Source organism: Xiphophorus hellerii, chromosome 9 (assembly GCF_003331165.1).
Source record: "Xiphophorus hellerii strain 12219 chromosome 9, Xiphophorus_hellerii-4.1, whole genome shotgun sequence".
In the NCBI taxonomy this organism is placed as follows: Eukaryota; Metazoa; Chordata; class Actinopteri; order Cyprinodontiformes; family Poeciliidae; genus Xiphophorus; species Xiphophorus hellerii.
Window position 1 is genome coordinate 14,521,936 of NC_045680.1, and position 26,841 is coordinate 14,548,776.

General features: G+C 39.9%; 2 protein-coding genes across 2 annotated transcripts in view; one reads left to right on the forward strand and one right to left on the reverse strand.

Moving 5' to 3' along the window:
- Window positions 1-8,925, forward strand: part of acbd6 (acyl-CoA binding domain containing 6) — a 34,664-nt gene extending 25,739 nt beyond the window's left edge. The window contains exons 7-8 of the mRNA XM_032573114.1: window positions 5,249-5,279; window positions 7,989-8,925. Coding sequence (XP_032429005.1) covers window positions 5,249-5,279; window positions 7,989-8,143 — 186 coding nt within the window. The 3' untranslated portion in view covers window positions 8,144-8,925. The remainder of the gene's footprint in view (window positions 1-5,248; window positions 5,280-7,988) is intronic.
- A 6,405-nt stretch (window positions 8,926-15,330) lies between these two features.
- On the reverse strand, window positions 15,331-26,474 carry lhx4 (LIM homeobox 4). The gene is made up of 6 exons (XM_032573115.1): window positions 26,191-26,474; window positions 22,917-23,088; window positions 21,079-21,281; window positions 20,419-20,573; window positions 19,480-19,651; window positions 15,331-17,836 (listed from the first exon to the last, which is right to left on the reverse strand). The coding sequence occupies exons 1-6, from the start codon at window positions 26,267-26,269 to the stop codon at window positions 17,448-17,450; spliced, it is 1,170 nt and encodes a 389-aa protein (XP_032429006.1). The 5' UTR covers window positions 26,270-26,474; the 3' UTR covers window positions 15,331-17,447.
- Window positions 26,475-26,841: the final 367 nt, after the last annotated feature.

Genomic DNA, 26,841 nt, shown 5'->3' on the forward strand with positions numbered 1-26,841 from the left:
AGAATCTATGTACTTTATCTCTGGACATCAGGATGTCTTCTTCTTGAGAGAGGCTACAGGTTTAGTGAACTGTAATGTTTATGCTCTAAATTAGTTCAGATAATTTATTTACAGTAAATTTCAGCAAGTTGAATAATTTGGGCAGTATTTTAATTTTCTGACACTATGTTGTAAGCATCAACATTTTTACTCTACTAAAATATATAGTTTTTGCAAATTAAGAATAGCAATATTTTTCTGTTTTTTTTTTAAATACGTTTTAGAATGATCGAGCATCCAAACTTTACACTTATCGTCTCACTTCTGCTTGTTTTGGTACATATGTTGATGCCTGTAAAAATCTGTCAAATTTTGTCACATTTCTATTTTACTTGTGTATTCTGATAAGGAGTGTAAAGTCTTCATAATGAATAAATAAATATCTTGGGTCAAAAATCTTATCCTCCATTCTAGTTCTAGAGTTGTCTCAAGTTGTCCAATCTTTATTAGCTGGATTAATCAGAAAATTGGTCAGACAGTCCTACTGCGACCAGTCCAAGCATTCGGCATACCAAGAGAAGTTGTTCTTCATCAGTACAGACAGAGCGTTGGCATGTTGTAGTACGGTATGGAGCAACAATATTCGTGTGTTTTTGCAAAAGTTGCTACATATCATTTAGTTTCGTAGCAGTGACAATTATGTGCAATTTATATATAGTGTTATAGTGTTAAAGTTGTTGTGCTCGTGCTGTGTAGTTTTACGATGTGTCCAAAAAATGTGTGGCGGTCTAGCTTAGCGTTGTTAGACACCAAACTCTGTTAATGCTAGAGTTTTATTTGCTTAAAGCCACAAGTTCAGAAAATGAATAAAGTATAATGAACCACTAGCTGTATATTTGGTATTTCAAAATACAGCTAAGTAGATTTGTAAAATTTGTATTTTACTGGTCTGACAAAGTTAGTTGTTTGACCTATGCAGTTCTTGTACTTAAAATAACAAACAATGCTCCTTTAAGTTAAAATTATTATTTGGTCTCTTTGCTACTCTTTTTTTTCAAACAACTTTGGACTAGTTACAGTGTTTCCTTTTTTCACAAGACTGCTTGCCTTCTTTTTATATCCCTCTAATTCACTTTCTCTTCCTTACATTCATCTTGCTTCACATCATTTGTGTGGTAGAAATGATAGATTAGTGGGACCTGAATTCAGCAAAACTGTAATCAGACTGATAGATCCATGCAGCTTCTAAGCATATTGCTCCCGTCTCCTCCCTCCCTATGAGGGCGATACACTAGCACTCTGAGCCGAGTCTCCTCTGCCACTATAGTACTTTATTGAGCTCTCTGCTGACATCCAGCCCAGCATTTCTGTTATGCAAGAGGAAACTTTGGATGACATGTAAAAGCAGAGGTTTGGTGCGACATGCTTCCATAATGGGATGGGAACAGGGGTGCACCGGAGACAGGAGAGCGAGGGGTGGGGGATGTTGACTGCAGGTAAGAGGGTCGGAGGGGGAGTGTCTGCTTCCAAAGCAAATAGAAGACAATCCAATTTCCTGTGATTCCATCAAGCTTCCGTCCTGAATCCAGGGGCATTAAAGTTTGCGGAGAATGACCCTCACAGGCAGGCAAGAAGGCTTTAGGCTGCATTTGCACTGCCAACATATACTATAATCCTTTTCAAATATGTTCATAATCTGTTATTATTACTCTTTTGTTGTATGAGAAAGCTAAGAGATCAATGTGTTTTAAAATTAACACGGGAGCTGTAATCTCCATCCATCCATCCATCCATCTTCTTCCGCTTATCCGAGGTCGGGTCGCGGGGGTAGCAGCTTCAGAAGGGAGGCCCAGACTTCCCTCTCCCCAGCCACTTCTTCTAGCTCCTCCGGGGGAATCCCGAGGCGTTCCCAGGCCAGCCGAGAGACATAGTCCCTCCAGCGTGTCCTGGGTCTTCCCCGGGGCCTCCTCCCGGTGGGACGTGCCCGGAACACCTCACCAGGGAGGCGTCTAGGAGGCATCCTGACCAGATGCCCGAGCCACCTCAACTGGCTCCTCTCGATGTGAAGGAGCAGCGGCTCTACTCTGAGTCCCTCCCGGATGACTGAGCTTCTCACCCCATCTCTAAGGGAGAGCCCAGCCACCCTACGGAGAAAACCCATTTCGGCCGCTTGTATCCGCGATCTCGTTCTTTCGGTCATGACCCAAAGCTCATGACCATAGATGAGGGTGGGAACGTAGATCGACCGGTAAATCGAGAGCTTCGCTTTTTGGCTCAGCTCTCTCTTCACCACGACGGACCGGTACAGCGCCCGCTTGACAGCAGACGCTGCGCCAATCCGCCTGTCGATCTCCCGCTCCCTTCTTCCCCCATTCGTGAACAAGATCCCGAGATACTTAAACTCCTCCACTGTTGTAATCTCTTTCACTTTAAATAAAGCTATGGAGTTAGGTGATTTAACTCACTGTTTTTGCTTTTGTTTGATGTATACAAGAACGAGGAATGTTTTTTTTAAAAAGGGATATTATGTATTTTCTAGGGACATAGTGCCATATTATAGTACAATCAGGTAATTATGTCACCATCAGTTATTATGAAAATGCAACTTGACACCTTAAAACTGGTCTTTATCTCTTTAAGAAGCTGCTACACTTTCCAACACTCCCTCTTCTGCCTATCATGACCTCAATGCTCCTCCATGATACCATTTTCAACCATTCTTAGGAGTACTTGCAGTTCCACCAGGTGTTTACTGACTGTTGCCATTAGTCTGAAGGAGCTGAGAGGGGGAAGTTGCAGGGGAGAAGTGCTCTGTGAGGCGGTCTGTATGGAAATAGACATTGCTTTGGAGGAGTATTCATTTACGCACCCCTGATTGGTTACCATGGGAGATTCAAGGATTTCTCAAACTTGCATTAAAGAGTCAAAGCTGAACTCCAGGTATATTTTTGATGAGGGAATAACATTATAACATGACATAAAACTTAAAAAGAGTTGATTTTATGTAATACCCTCTCCACTACCTTCAAAGTTTTGTATTTATAACCAGATTCTTATAACAGTTGCCATAAGAATCTGTGTTGTCTTTATTTAAAAGCCATATTTTTAAGGTACTTTTCTCCACTCTGCTGCTGCTCTTAGCAGAAAAATAAAATGGACAATTTGTGCAGAACATCTTAAGTTGTGATTTTTACCTGCAGACAGACAGCATTGCTCTCTTGGTTGAATCACAGCACTGATTTCCATGCTGGTGGCGATTCACATCTGTGTTCTGAAATCCACCCAGAGGGAATACCAAGCGCTAATCCAATAAGCAGGTCCCCAAAGTGCTGGTCCTGAGAGACGAAGAAAAACACAACAGTGGTTTCACAATGCACTGACTCCCAGCCGAAGAAGGCAGGTGGAAAAGAGAGGGAGAGGACATGAACGTGAAGAGGAAACTGAAAGGCAGAGTGAGAAAAAGAGATGTTAGGATTGAAGAAAAGTGGAAGGAACACAGTTACGTGAAAAAAATTAAGACATTTTGAGACAGCGCATGTTTCCTAAAATATTTTTTAAAATGTATATTTAATGTCACTTTTAATAATGCTGCGGCACTGTGTGTTGTAGAGGTAGAGCAAGTGCCACATACAGAGGGTAGAATCCTCAACGCAGCCGTCCTGGGTTCGATTGCCGTTCCTAAGACCTGCATGTCTTCCTCTCTTCTCTCTACCTATTTCCTGTCTGTTTATTCCACTAAAGGCCTCTACAACCAATATGGATTTAGAAATTGTTGCAAATTTAAACCTCAAATTTAAACACATCAAGATACATTTAGTTACTAGTATGCTCCTCAACTCTAGATCCAACTGTCCAAAAAACTGAGACACTTGACACTTTTAAATCAGGACGGAAAACATTTTTATTTACTACAGGTTTTTTATAAATGTCAAAAAAAGCTCTATCATTTTTGTCATGTCTTGGGTCTTATTACTGTTTCTTTCTTCTTATTGTGTGATGTCTCAAACTTTTATTTAACGCTTTGCTTGTTTTTGATATACCAGAGGTTGTTATTTCTGTTTGTTTATTTTTTCTGCAACGTTTTTTGCATTCCCTCGGCGTAATACGAATCAATTTGTCTTTCTGGGCATTTCGAAACACTGTGCTCAGTTCAAGCTCTTCATTTCTCAGACCAATGGCAACAGCTTGATCCATTTGTCTCAATTATGAGGTGCAAAGGCAGTCTGGAGTGATGATTAAGAAGTGAATCTGCTATTGATGTTGCCTGTCATATATTCTGCTTCATTATACCTGCGCACACACATATTTCCACATCGTTGTCCTCAGTCAAACAATTCATACAAGAGTTATATCTCCACCACTGACCCTTTAGCCCCAAATGCCATTTGTACTGTTCTAAAGACACAGAGTCGTCCTCGTCCACATGAGAGACCCTTTTGGATTTTCTGCACACTTTCTGACACAGACTGTCAATTTTAGACCCTGCAGACCCAGACTCAGTTTGAGCAGCAATCTGCTGAAAAATACTGGAGGACGAAGGAACAGAAATGATACAAAAACACAGAGGCACTGTTATGTGAGTTGTTTCAACTGAAAGTAAATCAAAGACTACACAGAATTGGAGTCCATATGACCTAAAAATTATTGCCAAAATGTTGAGATACACTGTGCAACTTTCTAATGCAGCTCCGAATAGTAAGTGAGACTGTGACCTGTTCTTTTTATAGCAGGACAAAAGCAGCATAACCAACAGCAAACAGAATCTTTAATTGTGACCTTTGCTTTAACAAGGTTAAGGCATGTCGATTTGGACAGCACATTTCAGCAACAACACGATTCAAAGTGCTTTGTGTGATAAAAATACAAAACAATAAACAAAAAAAGCAATACAACGACAAAGTAAAGAGAACACTTGATAACATGCTGGAGATGTGTCCATGCAGAGACATGTTTATAACATGCTGGATCTTGACTTCTAAGTGCGTTAGTAAGACACCCCTTTATATGGGAAAGTAGACAAAGTGAGAATTTCAAGTTAATGTTAGCAGTAAACAGTAAATGGAGAGTATAACCAGAGAAAATAGAGTGAACAAAACCGGTCAGTATGTCCTCCACTACAGACACTGGCTGTTCAAAACTTTTTTGCAATATGCAAAGCAAAGATGCAGCATCTCACCCTGATTATTCTCTGAATTTGCTCACTCTGGAGTATTTTATTGCTCCACTGTCATGGGTCTGCTGAAGTAAACACTTGTTTTGCCTTTTTCAGGATAATGAAGGGCAGACAGCGCTACATTATGGTAAGGAGCCCCCTTGTATTCATCTCAGCAATTGAAAAAACTTACATTGTCATGATTATGTTGTCTGCATGCGTCCTCCCTTTATGTACAGCAGCTTGGTTTTTGCCCACGCACACACATGCCCACACACCCGTTGCCCACATTTGTCTCAGATTTATCATATTTCTTCTAACTCTCTGTCCCATTCCTCATCTTAATTTTCAACAGTTTTCTATTTTTTCACCAAGTCTCTGTGTTTCCTTTCTGTTCTTTGGTTTGTATGTGTGCCTCCTTAGCTGAGTGTGCTTGTGTGCGCGCTCTTTTCTGTGTGTGTAATAATCGCCAGACCTCCCAGAGGAAATCAGCAGTGGTCCTCAGACTCCCCTGACCCTCTCGTGCCCCAGCACACGTGTCCCTGATGGGCGGTGCTCACGTCCTTTGAGCCTCTTTATGACCGTACATGTGTGTATGAGCTGCTACACCATCTGTCCTCCAGCGTGGTGGCGTTGGAGTGGGCATGTTGCATCACCTACCAGCAGGCTACATACACACACACACATACATGCACTCATCAGAGCAGCCCCTGAGGATGTGGTATAAAAAGATGACTAATAAACATAAGCGATGAACTCAAAGAGACAAATAGCAGAGAATGAAAATTCATTCCTACCTCTCTTTGCACAGGGCCGCAGTGGCTGGCAAGTGATTAATTGAGGGTTTACTGCTCACCATAAATTGTTCTCCTCCTCTACTGCTCCCCTGAGGGCTGGCCACTTTTTACGGCTCAAGGCCCAGCTGAGACACCCGCCACGCGCGCACTCGGCTGGCTGAATAAAATACTGTTTGGAGCAACAAGAGGAAAGCTGCAACCAAAGCTGTAAAAAGCAAAAAAAGAAAAAGCAGTCGAGCTTGGTTAGTCTGATTTGGCTGATTCCCTGAGCTTTTAACACTTCATTCACTTCCGCATTCATACATGCACTCACATTTGCTTACTTGCCCACATGCATTCCGATGTATCATCACATCTCGCGCATTTGGACGCCCACCAGCATCCAGGCCCGTCAGCCACCTCTGGGCTGCAGGTTAAAAGGCCTAGCTGTCAATCACTGCAGCTGCTGACATCAGCGAACGTGGCACAGCACAAAGTCTGCTTTTTAAAAGGAGCCTGCGATTGATACTGACGGAGAAGAGCACTCACAACAAGAGAGGGATAGGGAGAGAGGAGGTGGGGTGGGGGGGTGCCACAGGGTTTAGAGGTGCATCAGGAATGATGGGACTCACTAACTGGGTTAGGAAAGTGCAAGCTGTCCCTTCTCCTCTTTATTCTGCACTGAAACAGGGAGAGAGAGAGAATACCCTTTTAGCAGGCCACATATTGCCAGTGGGGCAGAAATGAAGTGTTTGAAGGAGGCTCAGGTCCAGGCCAGTGTCACTGCAGGGTCTGCAGATAAGCTTTTCATTAACTTCAATCCTCTACATATGCTATATTAAACAATGCTAGTTGTTGAAAAGATATTTGGTAGGTTTACCTAAAGAAGATACCCATCACTACTACAGTTTAAAAGAGGTATTTCTAACTTTATCCTATTAATAGCTTAGCAAAACATGTATGGTTAAATATTTACTGAATAAAATATAGTTCTCTGAAGCGTTTGCTAATTATATAAAAAATAAAACAATATCTTTCTATCTAAAGTGAAACCAAAAATGATTGATATTCCTGATAGGTTTATTTTTCCCTTCTATGTTTCTTGCTCATCTTTATTCCAACCAAACTTCTAAGAACAAAAGGACTGCACCAAATGTTTGAGTGCAACACTACTTTAATGTTACTTAAGTTAAGTGACTTTATTGTGCAGTAAAACAGGACTCTACTCTATAGGTCAGTATTACCTTTGTGTAATTGTACAATGGAGATTTGTTCAGAATGTTACATCTTTCTTGACTCCAGCCGTTATTTTGTTGTATCAAATTTTCTGCAGGTCAGCCTCAATATAATGGTAAATTAACAAGGTCAACAAAGCTGCAATGTTCTAACATGCCACCTGGTCCAGTCACAATAAACAATAAATCAATTAATTGCATGATAAATTAAAAGAAACTCAATAATTTCCTTTTGCTTCATTCATTGTTTTTCTCTTTTCCCTCTCTTTTTACTAAAAACTGAATGATAAAAGTCTTCAGTTTGGTGTTTTGGTCTCAACTATCCATTTTTTGAAAGATAATTTTGTTTACACAGACTTCATAATTCATTTTATTTGTTATTTCTGTTATTTTCTTTATTTATTTTGGATATTTCAAATGTCTTCCAGTTCCAGTGTTTAAATGTTCATTAGAATTTAAATTTTATTGATCCTTGAGAATGTGTTTTTTTATGTCATTAATGCTATTATATTACTAAAAATGGTCTCAAAACAACAATTTTATCGTTTATCTCAATGAGTTCTGGGACAATTTGAGATCTAGCAAAATTTGTTATCGTGACAGGCCTAATGCCACCTAAAACATGCATGTTTTAGCAATAAGTCTGTCTTAACACATAAAGCTTATATAAGCATGCTTGTTCTCTGTTTTTATATGACTTGTTGATAATTCTCCATATCTTCATATTCCAGTTAGTCATGTATTAACACAATATACAGAAAAAAGATTTTTTCCTTCATAAACTCAACACTTGCTTTGAACACCTCCTCCTAACCTCTGCTTCATTATGTCCTCTGTGTTTCCAAGCATCCGCCTGCGAGTTTGCTGACATTGTAGAGCTTCTCCTGAACAGCGGCGCTGACCCATCCATCAAAGACATGGAGGGCTCTCTTCCCGAGGAGGTCACTGAATCCAGCGCCATCTCCACACTCCTGCGCCAGTACACCGCTCCGAAAGGCTAGCTCATTCCTTTATAGTACCATCCAAGTCTTTTCTCGTCTCTTCTCCACACATTTGTCTGGCATTCTCATTACTCCTCCTTGATCCTTGGAAAGACTCTCTAGGTTCTGCGGTTTGTAAGCCAGGAATGCAGATATTTTGTTTTGTTGTTCTTTAGTTTACAAGTTTTGAAGGTGAATCTGATATCATGTTCGGCTCTTCTGGAGCATATCTGTGAACATATATGTCACATTTGATAAGACAACAAAGGGCATTGCATGTGTTTTCAGTTATTTGTAAAAGTGTATATTGATTGTACAGTAGAACTGGATACCATGATGGTTACTGCAAGACAGTAAAGATCTGTTGACAATAATTTGCTGCACTGAAGAAAGTATTCCCAGAATAACTTCTGCTAAACAAGCATCTATGTGGATCATATGACAAATTAATAAACTAGATAATGTCTTGGAAACATTTTACTGAAATGATTTTACATCATTTTGATGTGATGCATCTGGATTTATGAGATGCAAGTCTTTGGAAAAATACTTTTAGAAGTTTGCTCTTCTGAAAGTGTTTAACAATTCACAAAAATGAACAATATTACATAACTTATTAACATAATATACTGCACCATACAGACACTTCATATCAACCTGTCTCCCAGCTGAAACCTGATAACCTGACAGACTTTTATTCTACTTTCGTCCTCTCTGAGTTAGTTTATGATTCTGTTGTTATATATTAAGGAATGCTTCATTCATTTAAAAGTTTTCATCATTAAAATCTTAATTAAAGCTTTGCCTGGCCTCCATCAGTTGCTCGGTCGTGTTGAGAAATGACCCCCACCCCTAAGCAGAAACAATGGTCAGCCAATTCATTTCTGACAAAAGATGTTCTCAACACCTGGTAGATTTGGAGAACATTACCAGCTATAGTAGAGTGATCAGATTGAGTTATTGGATACTGATAAACTCCTGCCAAAAAAACTGACAGTGGAGCCAAAAGGTGCTTTAACATGGTATTAGTTTTAGGTTGCACTTGAATTATTTCAATTTTTATTCAGTTGAATTGTGCAGAATGTCACAGATTTCTACACTTTTGAGACCAAATAAAACTACTCCAACAGGTGTAAGCTACATATACAGTATATTGTCTAGTGTTTATAATATTTTGCAGTTTTATTATACTGCTCATGTTTAAAAGTAACCAATACATGGCTAAAGTGAACACACTGAACAACACAGTATATTTTCAGCTCTGCCTCTGGACTATGACGTCATAGACTAACGTATCTGGAGACTCTCCAAACATAACCAACACATGGTTGGAGTCTAAATCTCCTTTACTTGTCGTCAACCCTCGGCTCAAACGCACACAGATACACACTCTGAAAATGCGCTAAACCTTGACCCAGATTTTTAACTACACATTCATGAAGATCCCCCAGCAGATTTTCTGCACAACACTTGAGACAAAGCTTAATCCTTAACTATCTAACGCACAAGTGCACTCTGACCCCATGCTCAACCCCCCTCTCTGCCCAGTGTCACACTGAAAATCTGCTGCGACTTAAGGTGTTAGATAACTATCAACATGTCTGGTGGAAGCTGCCAGACCTTCAGCCTTGGATTGAACTGGATTGTACATACAGTAGTCAGCACAAAATTTTATTCACGTCTTTCTTTTTCTTAAACTTGGCTTCTTAAACAAGATCTGAAGGTCTTTTCAACTTTTCTGTCCACTATTTTTGTTTGAGAATGTAGCATATTGTGCTGTTTTAGCTTCCACTTTTCTAAAATAATTAGAAAAGTGGAAGCTAAAAGAAGAAGAAAAGCCTGAGACAGAAGAACAGTTTCTGAAAGTTATGTCTTTAAAAAATATTGGGGTAAAATCCAGAGTAGCAGCATGAGAGATGCCTGGTAACATCCTGCCCCTTGTTTACCACTTTTTCTTCATATCGATGTTCTGATTTACCTCTGTAAATGCAGCTGTTCAGGAGAGGTACTCAGAGGTTTGTTACTGAACATTAGGAAACAAACTGCATAATGAGGATTTAGGAACACAGTATAGTCATGCACTCTACAAACATGGTCCCTATGGAAGAGCTGCAAGACGAAATGTTACATGAAAAAGTTGTGGAAAAAATCATTTTTAACCTACATGCAAAACCCTGTGTTTGTTGGAAAGTTAGCATTTGACATCACCCTATGGTGGGGGGGAGAGGGGGCAGCATACGGGTTTTTCAGCAGGGACACTAAAGCTGCCAAAAGTTAATGAGAAGATGAATAGAGATACATGGTGTCCCTCACCACAGTGCGTTATAAACATGGCAGACCTCCTGGTATTTACTTAATATCAATTTATATCTTGATTGATATCTTGATAAAGACCAATTAAAATGTTAGCTTAACACTTCTCACACAAACGGTGCCCTGAACTAGTCCCTCCTTCAATACTGTATGGAGTAGTAAACTACGGGAAAAAATAAAGACTCCATCAGTTTTAGTATTTAATACATTTCTGTTCAGTGGTGTGGAATTATCCTGTCAAGGTTTGATCAGTTTAGCTAGTTTACACTTTAAGTAAAGGCTTCCTTAAAAACAGACCACCTTCAGTGCCATTAGACATCACATTCACACTTTCCTACAGTGTTTACATTGTGCACAACACAGGGTGACACCTGCTACTGCAAATACACAGAAACCTTGTTCTGGAACAGCAAGTCAGGGGTACCACCTTGTGCAGTGAGAAATATGGTCAATATAAAAATCCACAATCGATTGAATCTGTTTACTTTGCGTGTATGACAGCCTCAGATTATATTATTATGGAATGGCTCAAATGAATTAATCATCAGGGGAGCTAATGTTTTGGTAGCATTAGTTTTATTTCTAATCAAACACTCTGGTTCCTTCATCCACAGAAAGAACCCAAGATCTTAGAATTGGTGTTGCTTTTCTGAATGTATTATTATTTGCATTTGGGAAATCCAACCAAAGTATCTTCAACTCCAATATGAGATTTATATAACTGCATTTAGGATTTGTTTTCATGAACCCTATATAAGCTAAGATCAAAGCTTTTGAGTATTCAAAGCAAGTCTGGGATGTGATGATCTACAATCCCACAAAGAGGAGAGGAGGCCATTTCACTGTTATAAATTCCATCCACATGCAGCCATTAGGCTGCTGGTGTTCCTCTGGAGCTTGTTTTGGTCTCACTGTTGTCTCCTTGTTGCTTCCTGGACCTCGGTTACAATGGATAGAGGTAAGAGAGGTTGACGGCAGTCATACTTTCCCCCCCGGGTTGTCTGCAAGACTCTGACACTAAGCCCATTATGCTTCCATTATGGAGCTTCAATTTTCCTTTGAGCTTTTCACTTGTGACACTGCAGCTCCCTCCCTCTGCAAGCCTCAGACTCACATGCACCACAATCTCTCTGTAAGCAGAATATTTATGCTGTTTCTTTACAGGTGAAAAGTAATAAAGTAGGATCAGAAGCAGTTTAAGGTATGTGTACTTCACTTTAGTGCTTCATAAGCCTTTTTTTAATCTTATTTAGAGTTTATCTAGAAATATAAAACAAAGTAACATTTTTAATAACCAAGAAGGATTCAAACATAAAAAACTACAATGTCTTTGTGCAAGACTGTTTTTATTAGTATAGTAACAGTACCATTCAACCCACCATGTTATGAACTCAGCTTACTAGGTTAGAAGAAAGAGAATCAAATCTTCTCTCTTAATGATTATAATAAAAGTTATAATGATGTAATAATTTTATTTATTCAACTATTTCTTAAAATAGCATTTAAGTTGTTGAGGACAGCTGTGCAAAGATTTGTTGATTTTACCACTTATTTTTTGTTTTCAACTTGAACTTAATGTCATTATGGAAGATGCACTTCAAGAAAATGTGCAGTCATGTCACTGTAACTACAAACATATTTAAAAATAGACCACTTAATGGGAGAATGAGAAAAGGACAGCTAGTGTTGACTTCAGGCTAACATTGTAGTTTTGCCATGCTAACATCTAAAAAAGAAACTAACGCTAAACTCTATGGGCATCACACAAACTGTATCAACCTTTAGAACATCTCAGGTTTTCTGGTTCTGGTCTACTCTGCATCTCCAGAACCAGAACCAAACATGGAGAGGCAGCATTCAGCTTCTATGCACCACGTATCTGGAACAAACCTCTGGAAAATTGTAAAACAGCGGAAACACTGAGTTCCTTTAAATCTAGACATAAATCCCAGCTGTTTAGAGTTGCTTTTGGACCGTAACAAATGAAACACTAACCAACACTTTGATGTGCAATGATGGCACTTGGAAAAATTTAACGTTGCAGTTGTTGATTTTTGTGTTTTTATGATGTTGAACGGCCTCATTGCTGAAATGTGCTGTACAAATAAAATTAGATTTATTGATTTGATTGACTGATCCCCCTAGATTATCATGAGCCCATATTATTTTACCTGTCATCTGTCTAATATCTGCAGCTCCAGCAACTAGACAAGTCGCAGTTTTCCTTTAAAACAACCTTGAATGTGTCATTGAAAGACTTCTGCTTGACTCCAGCCAACTCAGCCATCATGCAGATCATTGTTTACTGCAGGGCTACATTGAAAACACTTGAGGAGAAAAATGTCCTTTCTCGATGCTCTGAGATTGACTTTCGGTCCAAAACAAATCCTGTCTGTTTTGCATGTTAATTTATTCCTTTTTGCTTCATGCAAGAAAAAAACCCATGGCGTTTCCTTTAGGAAGTTTGTAATAAAAGCCTTGCGATCGATGATAATGGCATTTGCGCTTGTGTTTGTCATCTTTGCAAAAGCAACAGTGGTGGAGTTCCCTCAGATTTATATGTATACTAGTGCTGTAAGTGGCGTGTAAATTATCCTAACTGTCTGTGCGGCTCTTTATCTTTGTAAGCCGGTTCTATTAGACCCTATCCATTAATGCCCATAGCCCATCCAATCAATGCTTAAATAAAAATCAGCTAGATTTGTGGCATTTTATGCAAACGTGCAAACTCCAACCAGAATGAGTGTTTGCCTTTTTGTTTTTATAATGCTGAAAGAATATCTAAAACAAAGCAATCGATAGCACTTATGTTTGGGTTACATGGCCCTCCTTTCAGACAAATGTTCCACATTCCCACATAGAAATGAGTTTCATACCGATGTACGCTGTGGTGTAATTTCATTATAACACATTTCATTTCTTTCTAATTATTTTAATAAACATGCTGAGCCAAGATCATAATTCAGTCATCTTTCACATCCACTTCATCTGGATCAGCGTTGCAGAGAGGCTGGACTATTCGAGCAAAAGGAGGAGTAGCGAGACACACTGGACAGTACTTCCATCCATCCACGTACTGTCACTGAAAAAAATATTAGTTCTTTTTAACTAACGTCAAAAATTACTCAAATTTGTTACAGCTAATTTGATTAATTTTGCTCAAGCTATAACTGACTTCAGAATTATCCAAATCAGAATTATAGCTTGAGCAAAACTAAGAAAATTAGTTCAAATAAACTTTTCTTTTTTAGTGCAGGAGGTGAAAGAGGTCTTTGACTAGGCCGTTCAAACACATGAATAGCATGAATATCTGCATTCTGGAAGGTGAATCTTCACCACAGTACTGAGTCTCTCAGGCGCAGCAGAAACAAGCTTCCCCGTTTCTGCTGAAGAGCAGGATTTCCCACAGTATGATGCTGCTACCAACAAGTTTCACTGTTGCGATTCCACATTCCTGTGTTCCCTGCATGACTTGTGGGAAACATTAAACAAGAAACATTATAGCTTTATGTTGATGAAGGCTTACTCCCTTCAAAAAGACTAAATCTGTCTTTATGAAGTTACTATTAATAGTTAATAATAGTTACTATCCTTTTAAAAGATTCTCCCACCTGAGCAGCAGATCTCTGCATATCCTCCAGAGTAATAGTGGACTTCTTGGCTGCTTCTCTAAATAATGATCTACTTATCAGTTTAAGTGGACAACCATGCTCTGTGAGACATTCATCTAGAGCTAACTTTGCTTTAAACCTCTCCATATCTTTCTTGTCTGTCTGCTGTGATGATGCAGTTTGTTCTCTTAGGCCTTCACAGAACAGCTGTATTCATACTGAGACATTCTGTTTCTTAGCCAGCGTTCTTCTGGGGGTTGACCTCTTGATGCGCTGACCTTCTCAAGAATAGTATTTGTGAAAATCTTTTAAAATCATGTCAGATCCTTATAAGATACATTGAAGTTCTTGGTTGTAATATAACAAAATGTGAAAAGGTATGAATACCTTTCCAAAGTACTACATAACTATAAATCTTTTAAGTAGTTGTGTCGCATCACAAGGGGAGAAAAAAGATGTGAGACACTAGTGAAGACCTTAGAGATAGTTTCATGTCTATAGAGCAGGAGCCTCGTTTGCAGACTATTAGTCCTTGACACAAATGTCTGGGGTTTGATTCCTGACTCAGAGATCCAGAAAAACAAGAAGAAATATCTTCATCTCTAACAATGTGCCACAAAAGGAAATTATTTTAGTCAGCTTTGAGAAAATCCTCAAAGCGTGATGGCTTAAAATCAACACTGCTTTAATGCACAATGTATTTAAAATCCTGTCTTACTCTCATAAGAGACACGTTCTCTTTGACTGACTACAATGCATGTTTGGCCATATTTCACAAATCACTCTACGATTAGTTAACAGTCTAGGGATTAAGGGTAGATTTGACTGTGCTGCAATCTGCTCCAGTGTCTCCTCAGCACTGATAGGATCAGAGAAGCAGCCAGCAAGACATCTGTTTGTGTGCATGTTTTATTCCCCTCCCCTCTGTCCTCCCATATAGTTTCTTTTCATGCATCTTTCTTGTCACCCCCACTTTCGGAGAGCGAGAGAGGAAAACAGCATCGATCACTGTTAAATGACTGACCAGTGCCTGTTGGAGGTACTAAATGGATCTCCACAATTGAATAGAGGCCTAAGTGTGTGGTAAATGCTCTCAATGGGTAAATGAATTTGTGGGTTAACTGGCTCGAAGAGCGTTTCGATAAGGCAAAAATAATAAAAACACCAACAGGATGTATTTTTCTTTAAATGCGTCATAAATAAAGCTCGCCTGGCAATCTTAGCTCTCGCATTCATCACTGCAAGCCAGCTCTGTGAAAAATAAAGAAAAACTCACTCGAGGGGTAACCAAAGACAATTCAGCTTTATTTTCCTCATATAGATTTAACTTTACACGGTTCATACCATTACACAGAAGGCATAAATGAATAGATTCAGTGCTCTCTTTTACATCTTTTTCAAAGACACATGGCAATAATAATAATAATAATATAATAATAATAATCATAATAATAAATAGCGCTCATGAAACAAGACAATCTACACGTTTTCAAACTGTACAAAATTTACAACAATAAGATGCAAACGTCTGAGGCAAAACCGACTGAACAAAACTGCTTCAATGATGGGTTTTCTGTGTTGTTTTCCTCTAAAATCCCAGATTTCAGCCAACAAATTACTTTGTAATTCAGCTGTGAGCAGCATTTACTGCATATCCACTGGTTTGTGCAGGGAACAAAGCTGTGACCCACGTCTAGTAGGAGGGATTATGCTTTTTATTTACATGGCATAAACTAATTGGAATTACCTGGCATTACTTAAATGCATTTTTCACTTTTCTAACTCATGATTTTTTAAAATAACGTCTTAATAATAAATAATCAAAAACCTTTATTTAAAAAAAGTTCAAATAAATTCTGCATAAATAAGCACTTTAAGAAATAAAGATCCATTTTAAAGGCCAAACTTTTTCCCCTCTTTTGACTCGTCCATTTCACTCACATGTTAAAAGCATTGTGATTTTAAGACGTAAACACATTGTAATTTGTGGGCTGTAATCTGTAATTGTGTCACTGCCTGTTATTTGATTTGCCTTGAGGTGAAATATGAAAAAAAAAAAAAAGAAGACTTGGCATTTTGTTTTCTCCAAAGAGGTGCTCACATCGACCGGTTTGTCCTCAAATCTGAGACGGGAGCAGAGATGAGATCTGGGAGGATGCATTTTCCTGCACAAGCATGAAACTGTTGGTTAATTTTACAACTTAAATGAAGCTCACGGGGGATTTACTTTTGAGATATTCTTCTTGTAGCAAATCATTTGTGAAGCTGGAGCTGACGGTGACTGATCTCTGCAGCCGATCCAGCTCAGATGCTGAATTATCAGCTCTGAATGTGGCAGACTGTGTTAATCCCTCTGGTACAAAGGGCCGACATCACATCTGGAGTTGGGGGAAGTAGGTTGACAGCAGGCAAAGCTGAGGCTGCTGCTGACTGAGAAGATTATCAAGAGAAGGCTGGATCTGACTGAAGAGAGCAAACACAAAGGGCCGTTTCTTTGTTTCTTTTAATACTTATTGGTGTTTTTATTTATTACAGAAACAACATGTTTTATATTTTTGCATCTGAAGAATAAATTAATGCAGAAATATGATCTATACTGAAAGTTTTGGCTCCTCGTGTGAAAAAGGGTTTAATACTAACGGATTTCTTCTCTGAAGCGTCTTTTACTCAGATTAAATTCTGTAAATATGACCGCTTTGTCTCAAAACACCCTCATTAAAACAATTTCTGGATGCACAGATCAGCAGATCAGACCATTTCTCAAAACACTTTGTCGGTAACACATAAAAAAGCTAAACAAAAAAAAAACATGAGCATGTTTCTAGATTCACGCTTGTGCCACTGCTCTTGTAAGTTTTTCTCCGAGTGAAACACTGTTTGCCTTGTGCATACGTCTCTCTCCTCTGCACTCCTGTCCGTTCACGTAGAAAAAGAAGAGGAGAGTAAAGTGCAATGCCAATGTGAAGGCTCCGGTACGGCCGGCCAGCAGTTCAACTCATTGTGAATCAGAAGCATGCAGCTGCCTTCTGGGCCCGGTACAAATGACGGCCCTGACCTGTGTGTTTGAGCACAGTCCACCAGTGTTTGTGGAGTTTAGTCTCCTTTGTAGCGATTGAACAAAATAAAAACAGGCAATAATTAAAAAATAAAAAATCGTGATGATGCAGTGTTGAGATTGAACATTCAGGTGTTGCTTTACTGCTTAAGTTCAGTCTGCATCTTCCAACCTGGTTGTTATCTCACTGTTCGGACTCCAGTCAAGCTTTTCCTCTCCACCGAGCAACACAAAGCACAGCAGTCTTGCAGAGTGAAGTAAAGAAATGTAAAAAAAACAAAAAAAAACACATCTGTCGTGTCCTTTTGATAAATCCTCATAGTGGTTCTTCTGCTGAGCTGGAGGCTCAAAACTGGGAATGGTCCATCTCATCTAGCCAGGAAGCCGGGCTGGTGGGGAAGTCAGGGTATCCCGTACTGCTCCCTGTGGAGAGGTCTGAGGTGGGGCCCCCCGCCATGGCCCTCAGAGCCTGTCCCACTCCGCCCGGCCCCCCCTGCGCCACCAGACTGTCCATGTTAAAGGTCAGGTTGTTGAGGAGAGGTGTGTGGCCGGGCAGGGAGGTGATGGAGGAAGGTGACTGCGGTAGACCATAGGGGCTCCCTGGCCGGATGTCTTGGTAGGGCTGTCCCGCCGCGTCGACAGAGAAGCCGCCGTTCAGGACGGCGCTGTTGGTCATGTCTCCCACGCTCCCGTAAAGGCCGTTCGCGTGGCTGAGGTCAGACAAGACTTGGTCGTCTAGAGAGGAGATCAGGAAAGAAGATCAGTAAGAAATAATACAGGAGATTTCTCTTTTTTAATAGGTTTAATTGAGCATTAAGTAAGACACAGTCGTTTCCTTAAGTATTCAAACAACTTGAACGTTTATTTTTGCAGCGGGAATCTGTTTTAAAGGCTTTTTGCATGACAGAGAACCCCAAAGTGGTGTACAACTTTGAAGTGTTTGTAAAAATGGTTTTGAACATCTCCCAGGTTAAAAAGTTTGGAGAAACAACCAAACATAATTGCAATTATTTTGGGTCAGTCATTTTGGAGCTTGGCTGAACAATTTTCCCATCCAAATAACTCAGCATGAACAATCCTTACCATATATTCTTAATTGTATTTAGGTCTGGGCTTTGACTGGGCCAGTCTGTATGTAAATTGTTCTGTTATAGATCTGACTGTGTATCAGGGTCCATGTAAGGTGAACAGGTTTTCTCCAGAATGATGCCGATAAACTGTGACCAGCTTTTCTATTCTTCTCAAAGAAAAACAGGCCCACAGCATGATGCTGCCACTAGCGTGATCGATGCTAGTCTTCCATCACACTCTCTCCTTTTTAAGGTGATTGGTTGAATGGAGCTTTGTGAGACTGTCAAAGTTTGGGATATTATTTGTGGGAATATCCTATTAGTTGAATGGGATTTTATCCTGAGCTATTAGAAAAATGGAGGGTCAATACAAATCCACACCAAATGTTTCTGATTTTTATTTGTGGACAAAAGAAAAAATCAAACAGTGCATTGTTTTCCTTCCACTTCAGGAACTGTGCACTGTGCAGTGTTTTTTGTGTACTGTAAAACAGATTGCATTTTGTGGTTGCAACATGACAAAGTGAAAAAAATTCAAGTGATATGAGTGTTTATAGAAAAGACTGCATGTGAAGTGGAGAGGCTTTGGGTTTCTCTGAAAGAAACTTAAAAGATTAAAAACTTAGCTTTTTAGCATTCATTGAAGACTGCAGAAGCTCTTGACTCATTTCAAGTAAAATGTGTGGATACTGACCTTCTATATAGTATGACACACATGCTAAACCTGAAATTCATATCTGTCTGTGTGCTGGTCAATAACTCCAGTACAAAATATGTGTTTACATCTGCAATCGATCCTCTGTGTGGCTTCAGTAACAACAAAGCCTAAAAGTACTTTCTCTCTAATTGAATAAAAGCCTCAAATGCTTTATAGAGTTTCTGTCACCATGTTTTCATTTCTCATAAAAACAGCATTCTTTTTCAAATTGGTTCGGAGACTTTTACAATTATCCAGAAAGGGAAAGGGGGGGAAGGGGTGCTGCGAATATTTAATAACAGAAAGATGCCTAAAACTCCATTTGCATCCCACTAAGGAGTCGTTGCTCGTTTCCAATAAGCTCCATCACACAAACAAACAGGCATCAGCGGCCACAGAGGAAAACCGAAACAGGTATGACATTTTAGATTTGCCTCAAAGTGGCACACTCCAACAGGAAACACAAGCAGGCAAATGAAAAGCCACAAAGACGTGTTGGTATCTGCAGCTCTCATGTGATTTACCATTTTGAATGCTGCCTTAATCCTATTAGCAGGAATATGTCTGCTAATTCCCTTTCTGGGACCAAATGAGCTGGAAAAAAAAAATACCTCTGAAGCTCAGTTCGCTGTCGCTGAGCCCTGCATCATCAGCCGAGCTCTCCTTCTCCACTTTGGTTCCTCCTCTGCTGCGTTTGACACTTTTATAGAACTGAGTCCAACGGTGGCGACCGGCATCTTTCTTTAGACGCTTCTCCTTTGCTCGCCGGTTCTGGAACCAAACCTGCCGGGTCAAACCATAATATTCATCTTTAAAAAGACAAATCAAAGCAAATAATTTTGCCATCATATTTTCCTTTTTTTTTTTTTTTTTTACCTTGTTTGAAATTTTTAGTTTGGCATTAAACATCTGATAAAGCAAGGAAGTTTATTTTTTATGTAAATATGATGGAATATTTGACCTCTCCAACTGCTTGGCGTGCAATTTATAGCACCAATAATTTTTTTTATAAATAGTAATAACTTATAACTGATTTTTACCAATATTTGTTATGATCAAAGATTTTGCTGCAATAAAAACTATATAATTGAAAAATAAGAATATGTTTATTAATTTAGAACATTAACTAAAAATTAAAAAAATTATAAATACATTTATAAATAAATCTATACATTTTAATTAATTAAAAATTCTGCACATACAGTACATTGCTAAATAATTATTTACTTTTTTTTTTAAAGATGGGATCAAAATACAGAATGGATTAAAAATAATAACTGTGTTCTATCTCAGCGTGATCAAGAAGCAGAGATTCGCTAAAATACCTAGGAGCTTCTAAACACATAAAGCAAACATGATTTTAAGTCCTGATGATAAAACTACAGACTTTCCCAGTCATAATGACGTTGTTTAAATTACTACAGATGATCAGAGACACAAGTATTTATGTCCTATGACAGAGGAATTCACTCAATCACAGTCAAATTGGAGTGCACTCATTTTCCAAGTCAATTTTCTAAAAATAAATTTTAAAAAAATGAATGCTCTACCTGCACCACCCTCATGTCCAGGCCTGTCTCAGAGGACAGCTGCTCTCTGACGTGGCGGGCTGGCTTTGGCGAGTTTTTGTAGGCACTTTTGAGGGTCTCCAGCTGCTTGGCGGTGATGGTGGTCCTTGGTCGTTTGGTTCCACCCTCTGAATCATCTATAAACACAGGTGCAAACATGAGTGGCATCCCTCTGCATATATTTATGTGTGTGTGTGTGTGTGTTTTAAATGAAGCGAATAGTTATGCAGGGCAGTGTATTATTGTCCTTGTGCATCTGTCCCACTCCCACAGCAGAGGACATAAATCTACCCTTTGCCAGAGGAGAGGAGTTATTGGAGCCGCACCATATAAGAGCATCGGTTCACTTTACATAATCAATCAGAGACGCATGGAAATCTCAGCGGAGAGGGAGGGACAGAAACAGCACACACACCCAGATGACAAACACCAACGATCCACAGTCAGAAGTTATTTCGCCTCGCTGAGAGGTGCATACAGCTTGATCTATCACGCTCTTCTGCAATTCTGATGCGGCCCAGTTAGGTCAGAGCCTTTCAGCGGTGAAGCAAATAGATGGACATTTGCAACAATCATTTTATATCACTGGAAGTACATGTTCACCCTTTCTTCTCGTTCCGCCTTGACAGTGAGCACACCTACCGTTCTGTTTGGCGGTCTCATAATCCACCTTGCACACCAGCCTCCCGTCCTCCATGAGGTAAAACTCGTCGCCGGTGGCCAGCTGTCTGCTGCACATGATGCAGGCGAAGCAGTGCAGGTGATACACAAAGTCCTGCGCCTTCCGCACCACCTGCGTCGGAGGGATGCCCTGCTGGCACGACGCACATTTTGTTCCAAAACGCCTGAAGGGAAACATGAAGCAGAGGTGGTGATGGTGATGCAGACGGCGAAACTTCCATAAAATATGTTGTCAAACTGAAATATGTAACAGAGTTTGCAACATTTGAAGTCCTTGCTGTTTAAAGCAAAAGGAAACGAGCTCTGCAGTGCATTTCTGCTAACAGCAAGCCTGACTGACGCATTCAGTGGAATGCATCAGGTTTGCATATCTGCTTGTGTGTTGGCATGCTTGTATTTTTGCAGCTAAAGTACCGACATTAAACAGAGCTTGTTGAGGAAGTCAGCACAGTAAACCCACCCTGAGGAGAACCAGTAAAACACTGACTGAGGAGAGGAGAAGCTCTAAATCAGGAAAGCACCCAATCTAAAATAAAAAGGAAAATGAAGCCTTCGAGTCGCTAACCAGAAAAACCACATGTGTGCTGTTCCATGTTTGAAGAGTTTTGAACATGCCAACGTCCCCCTCACGGGGCCCCCTGGGTCAGCTAATACAGTTAGCAACCAGTTAGACTCCAGAGCTCCTTGGGGGTCTCGTTCAAGCTTTGAGCATTAAAACCTTTCAAACGTGATTTAGTAAAAAGCCCAGATCTGCTGATCCTGTTTTGGATGAAAGTCAAACTCAATTTTCTTCTGTAATGCTTCTGAAATCCAATCATTAAAAGAAAGAAGCAAAATGGCAAAAAAAAAAAGAAAGAAAAAAAAAGATAGTGAAATATAGGGATTTATAATCAGAGCCAAGTTAATCTATGGGTGTGGAAATCACAGATGTTATAAATAGCATCTTCACCAAGCAGGCAGGGTGTGAAGGTTTACCACCGCTTTAAAATAAACTTTCAAAACTTTCTTCCATCAGACTGTTCTGACAGATTAAAATCCTTTTAATGAAACATCAGAAAAAAAGGATTTTCTCCCTCTGCCCCCTCCCCCACATGTTGCTACACACTGCCAGTCAGATGGCTGAAAGAGACCCATTACACTTTCCTGTCCCCTACAAAAAAAGACAGAAAATCAGCTGTTTCAAAATATTTCTAGTCAAACATGATATGGAAACTAAAAAGACGCCAATGATTTCGCTGATTAAAGTCACAACCAGACATTTCCATTAACCAGATATTACCAGCATGTTGGACCTACAGTACGTTACTCTATAAAGAGCAGAATGACAGCAGGTATATTTCATGCAATAAGCATTCAAAACCTAATAAGTTTGGCATCAGTTTATTATATATTTTGGCTTAAATTTGTGTATCACATAAAAAAACAGAGCAATTGCTTTGAAAACGATTATTATTTTGTAATAATAACTCTAATGTTATAAAAATGTAGCTCTGATATGGATGCATTCAGCTGTCTTGCTAAGAATAAAATAAACTTCATGATAATTTTTTTTTTTGTACCGGTTCATGTCTAATCTGAACCAGTATGTATGCTATATATAAACCTATAACTAGCTACATGAGCGATTCTAAGCATTATTTCTGAATTTTGGGCACTTTTAGCAGTTTTAATGCATTAAATAATCCCCCATAGAAAAGCTGCAATCTTTGCGACTCAAAATAAAACACAAACCAGTGATTATGCTCATTAAAAAATAACAAGAAAACAACGAAAAGAAGAAAAGAGAAAGGCGCACTGACTTGAAAAAGTCCTCCTTGCAGTAGACGCTGCCTGCCCGGGAGAAACATTTATCCGCCAGCGGGGTCTGGCAGTCTGCGCACTTGAGGCACTTGGAGTGCCAGTGTCTGTCCAGCACCTTCAGGATGAACTTATCCAGGATGTGCTGACTGCAGCCTGCACACTGAGGGATCTCTGCCAGGAGAAACAACGAGAAGGCCAGGTCACACTCAGCCTCCGGCGCAAGGCAGGCAAAGGTCCAACATCACCAGAGAGATTCGCTGTATTTATAGGAAGTCGTTTCGAAGGAGAGGATTTTCTTTATTTCTCACATTGTCTTAGTAGATTGTGTGCAGAATTTCAGCGGTGAGGAATTTATAATTAAACTTTCTAAATAAATCCTTTGTCAAAATCAACCAAGAGTTCCCTCCGTTAAAAATACTGAAATTGTAATAAATTAGACCGAGGGGGGGAAAAAAATAAGCATTTTCATGATATAAATTATTAGGTTGTCATATGTTGTTGAAATGTGTTGGAGATTTGTTCATTCAGGATTTTCACTCATTCTGAGGTTTTCCAATAACGCGTTTCCTGATCCTATTTTCACCTTCTTGCTCTGGTATTATGCTACTTTCTCGTTTTTAAGGAAAATCAATCCTCACATAGCAAATGTTGCCTGTTTTTCAGATACAATTGTACTAGAATATAAATGTCTTTACATAAAACCGTGTGCGCTCGGTACGTGTTACCGTCTCTGTCCAAGGTGCTGATCTCAGAGGTATTCGCCTGCAGAGCAAAAAATGCTTTTTTTTTTTCTTTCTGACGACGTATTGATTTTCTCCGTCTTAATCTGGTTTGCCTCTTCCATCTCGATCTTAATTAATCCCTGAATGATTTTATGGAAAGCGTGGTGACAACCAGTGTCTCTAGGTGAGACGGCGTCCTGACATAAATCAAGATCAAGGCGCGATTAGATTCAGATTTTTTTTATATATATATAATTTTGAAAACTAAATTTGCAGCAGTACACACGGTGTCCATTCAGACACACAAGACCTTTATGAATTTATTTCCAAAGCACAACTGAACGATTTTTAATTTATTTTAAAAACAGAGCCATAGTCACGCATTTGACGTATTTTTGCGTCGTTCCGTCTGTGCATGCAGGCCTTCTTTTTTTTTTTTTTAACTAAATAAAAAATAATCTTTCCATGAAAAGTAAGGTTGACGTTGTTGTTGTTGTGAATGTCTACAAACATAAAGACATAAAAAAGAACAACATTGATCGAAGCGTTTTTGTTTTTGTTACACATCTGCATGATTTCCATTGAAGACAACGGTGACAGTTTGAGGTGAAAGTGAGTAGAAAAATGAGCAGGAGTCTGAACCCACGCAGCGGGACTATTTTCTGTCGAGACAAATCACATCTGCACGCTGTAAAAATCCCCCTATAACAAAAACCATAGATGTTATTCTGCATTCTGCAAATGCAGGTGCTGCGAGAGAAGCATGCTTGCAAAAATAATAACTAAATACAATAATATAGTAAAAATGTATGATTTTTTTTTTTTTTTTTTGCAAAAATCAGATTTGAAAAAAAAGTCAGATCGCCATTCTGAACCACTCGTAATTTTTTAAAGGTAAGAAATAGAATCATAGATTGGATTTTATTGTTAAAAACTCAGCTTGAATCCTGAAAACCTGGAATATTGTAGATGCAAACATTGTTCCCTTAGCAGAAATAATTGGGACTGGCCTTAACCCTAACCCAGAATATATATTTTTTTAATGAAAATAAAAACATTTAAAGTGTGTGTAGGTAGAAGAGAGGAGTGGTTCTCAATGCAGCCAGAGTCTGTTTTTGTTGCGTCGCTTTCTTCTCTGGAGAACTTCAAAAATCTTTTTAAAAAAGGAATTAAAAACACATTTCCAGGGTAAGACTGATGCTTCCAACCTTTCACCTCACTAAGTAAATAACTTATGATTACCAAATGTGTAGTTAACACTACAACCTAAGAGTGTTGTAGTGTTCCCTACAACACTGAAAAGGGATTTCATGTCCCTTTTTCCTAACATGAAATGCTTAGAGCGGCTGCTTTGGTTCCTGAAATAATCCAGGTTTAGATCCAGGATGAATCCTGGCGCTGCAGGAGGCTGAGTGGCAGGATCTTTATCCAATCTGTTAATCTGTATCAATTCATAAAATTAAAGAGCAGACAGACAGACAGACAGACAGATAGACAGATAGACAGACAGATAGATAGATAGATAGATAGATAGATAGATAGATAGATAGATAGATAGATAGATAGATAGATAGATAGATAGATAGATAGATAGATAGATAGATAGATAGATAGATAGATAGTTTTCGTTTTGAGCATTTTATCTTATAATGTTTTGAAACTAGATTAATTAAGTTGCAGTAATTATCTCACCCTTACAGGGTTATCATTATATATATATATATTTTTTCTTCTTCTTCTTCTTTGGTGGGTGGATGTGGGGGTTGCCTATTAGCCCCCTGCTCCATCTGTATATTTTCCTAACTCGATCCTGAATAATTAGGTCAGAGCAGAAACGGATCCGGTCGCACTTCAATCTTTACACGATCAGATTATGAAAGGCCCCGGCACAGATTAACGAGCGAACAGATGTAAGATATTTCTCGCCTTTGACGCCGAGGTCCAGGAAATGCTGCGAGATTTCGTTGATAATTATCGCCTGCAAATGTCCGTTCTGGTGCCGGCCCTTTTGGAATAAGACGTCCGAGGCTTTTATTAGGCTCGGTAACCGATGCCAGTCAAAGCCAGCGCGCGTTTCTCTGACGGGCGACGATGACAACCGCGTCTGATCTCTTGACCATGCAGGCTCGTTTACAAATTAACAGCTGGGAGGCTCAGTGTGAATCCAGCAGCTCTGCACTGAGGATGCAGCGCGCTGACACCAAACCGCTGCTTCAGAACAGAAAGTATTAAAAACGTTTAAGGAAGCTTGAAACTGCATTGACACCTTCTGCAGAAAACAGTTCGAACAGCTGCAGAGATGAACGGGGTGTTCATCTCTTGACCGTGACTTGATTTCATCTAAGTACTTTGGCAGCTTGTTTTATAAGCAGCATGACACATCACTGGCCTGTGAGGGCTTCAGTCTCCTCTCCTTCTCTGGCTGTAAGTAAGCCCCCCTCTCCTTACGGCCGACCCCGCAGCAGTGGTTGCGGTCACCAACCTGTTCCCGGACTGGCAATCGACAGAAAAAGACGAGAGGATGGGGGAAAAAAAACAAACAATGTCTTACGCTGCAGTGGTACACCGAGAATCTCCGGTAAACTCTTTACAGGACTCTCTGTCGGTAGAACCGCCGCACTTTGCATCATCGTGATCCAAACGCACGCACATACACCCGCAACGCGGTGGGCGCACTCCCCCCGTCCTCGCCTGTGTGCAAAAAAACCCCCCTCAAAAACACGAAGCTGTTGTTGAGGCCTGTTTCCGCTCAAACCTTCGTTTCCAGGTATTTCTCTATTCCCAGGGTGATGCCCGAGCCGCCCCGAGCCGCGCCGTGCCGAGCTGTTTTGGAGTATGGAGCAGACAGGCTGCTCGGTCCATTCAGCGCCGCAGGGGCGGCGGGGGTCTGACGTCAACGCGGCACAGGCTCACCGGGAGCCAATAGGAGTGCAGGTGGAGAGTTCCCCCCCCTTCTCTCCCCTTCGCCCCCGCCACAGCAGAGGTGGATAGCATCCTCGACAGGAGTAGAGGAGAGAGGAAGAGGGGCGTTTAAGATGGTATATGAAAATGTCTCCGGAGAGGCGGAACCTTGCTCCTGTGGAGACCATAAATAGCTCACTGCAGTGACTCTCTGAGGGGCCCCGGGCCAGCAGGAGCTCCTGAAGAGGAGAACCCAGCAAGACAAACGAGCATCAGTTTGGCTTGCTTAAATTAAACCTCA